Raw genomic sequence first — 935 nt, 5'->3', positions numbered from 1 at the left:
ACCTACTTCCAATGTGGCCTGTTGGGAGTTAGAAGAGTAGAAGCTCTCAGATATTTCAATAGCAGGCATTCTGAGTTTCTCCCAAATAAAGAATGCACATTAATCCCAGAGCAAGTATACTGGCTTTCTGAACTGTTTCTTGAACAAATCATGACCATGAGACATCCCATACAGATTTATTTTGTGCAAATCTGTGCCCTTATTACAATCTGAATTTCTAATCTGGAGATGTCACAATGAAGAACAGTAAAATGGGTTAACTTTAAGATAAATATCTTACCAACAATGGGTGGTCCAAGGCTATTTCCAAGTCCCGCAAAGAACATTAGTATCCCATAGGCATGGGCTAATTTTTCAATTCCCACAGTCTTCGTGGTCACATATGGGAAGATGGACCAATTACCATTAAAAAACCCTATGATCCCAGAAAGTATTGCCAACGTGACATAACTTTTGGCAAATGGAATTGCACATAAGGCCAGGCCCATGATCATTAAGGTAGCTACGTAAAGATATAAGGTATTAATCCACTTGAAGTCAGCCAGTATCCCTAAAAGGAGTTTACCAGCTGCTGTCATAATGCCTATAATGGAAATAAGAGGCATAATAAACTCTTCTTCTTTCACATTGGAACTTCTCGCTACATCTTCCATAAGTAACGAAGGTGGAAACCCTCCGATATCAAAAAACAAGATAGCAATAAAAAGTGCTGAAAATACTTTGTTTTTAAAAAGAACCCCAGTCTCTCCACAGTAGTTTTTATATAATTGCCACTTCCTCTTGGCAAGCTGTTTGCAAAAATAAGTCTGCTCTGCAACTTTCTTTTTGTACGTTTCAGGCTCTTTTGTGTGTGCCGTTGTCATGGGGTTTTTGTAAAGTAGACTCTCCTGTTTCCAGTCACCATTGGCTACTGTGTGCTCGGATTTCTCTTCACT

The 935-nt window shown here is 38.9% G+C and overlaps 1 protein-coding gene across 1 annotated transcript; it reads right to left on the bottom strand.

The window, feature by feature from the left end:
• Positions 1 to 280: 280 nt before the first annotated feature.
• LOC103584314 (monocarboxylate transporter 9) lies at positions 281 to 927 on the bottom strand (the record flags this gene model as incomplete). The annotated part of the gene is made up of 1 exon (XM_008565373.1): positions 281 to 927. A coding segment is annotated over exon 1 (583 nt), but the record flags the coding sequence as incomplete, so codon positions are not given.
• Positions 928 to 935: the final 8 nt, after the last annotated feature.

This window comes from Galeopterus variegatus, unplaced genomic scaffold, assembly GCF_000696425.1.
Source record: "Galeopterus variegatus unplaced genomic scaffold, G_variegatus-3.0.2 Scaffold49805, whole genome shotgun sequence".
NCBI lineage: Eukaryota > Metazoa > Chordata > Mammalia > Dermoptera > Cynocephalidae > Galeopterus > Galeopterus variegatus.
Note: the sequence above shows the minus strand (reverse complement) of the source record. Positions and strands in the feature narration are given on the sequence as shown.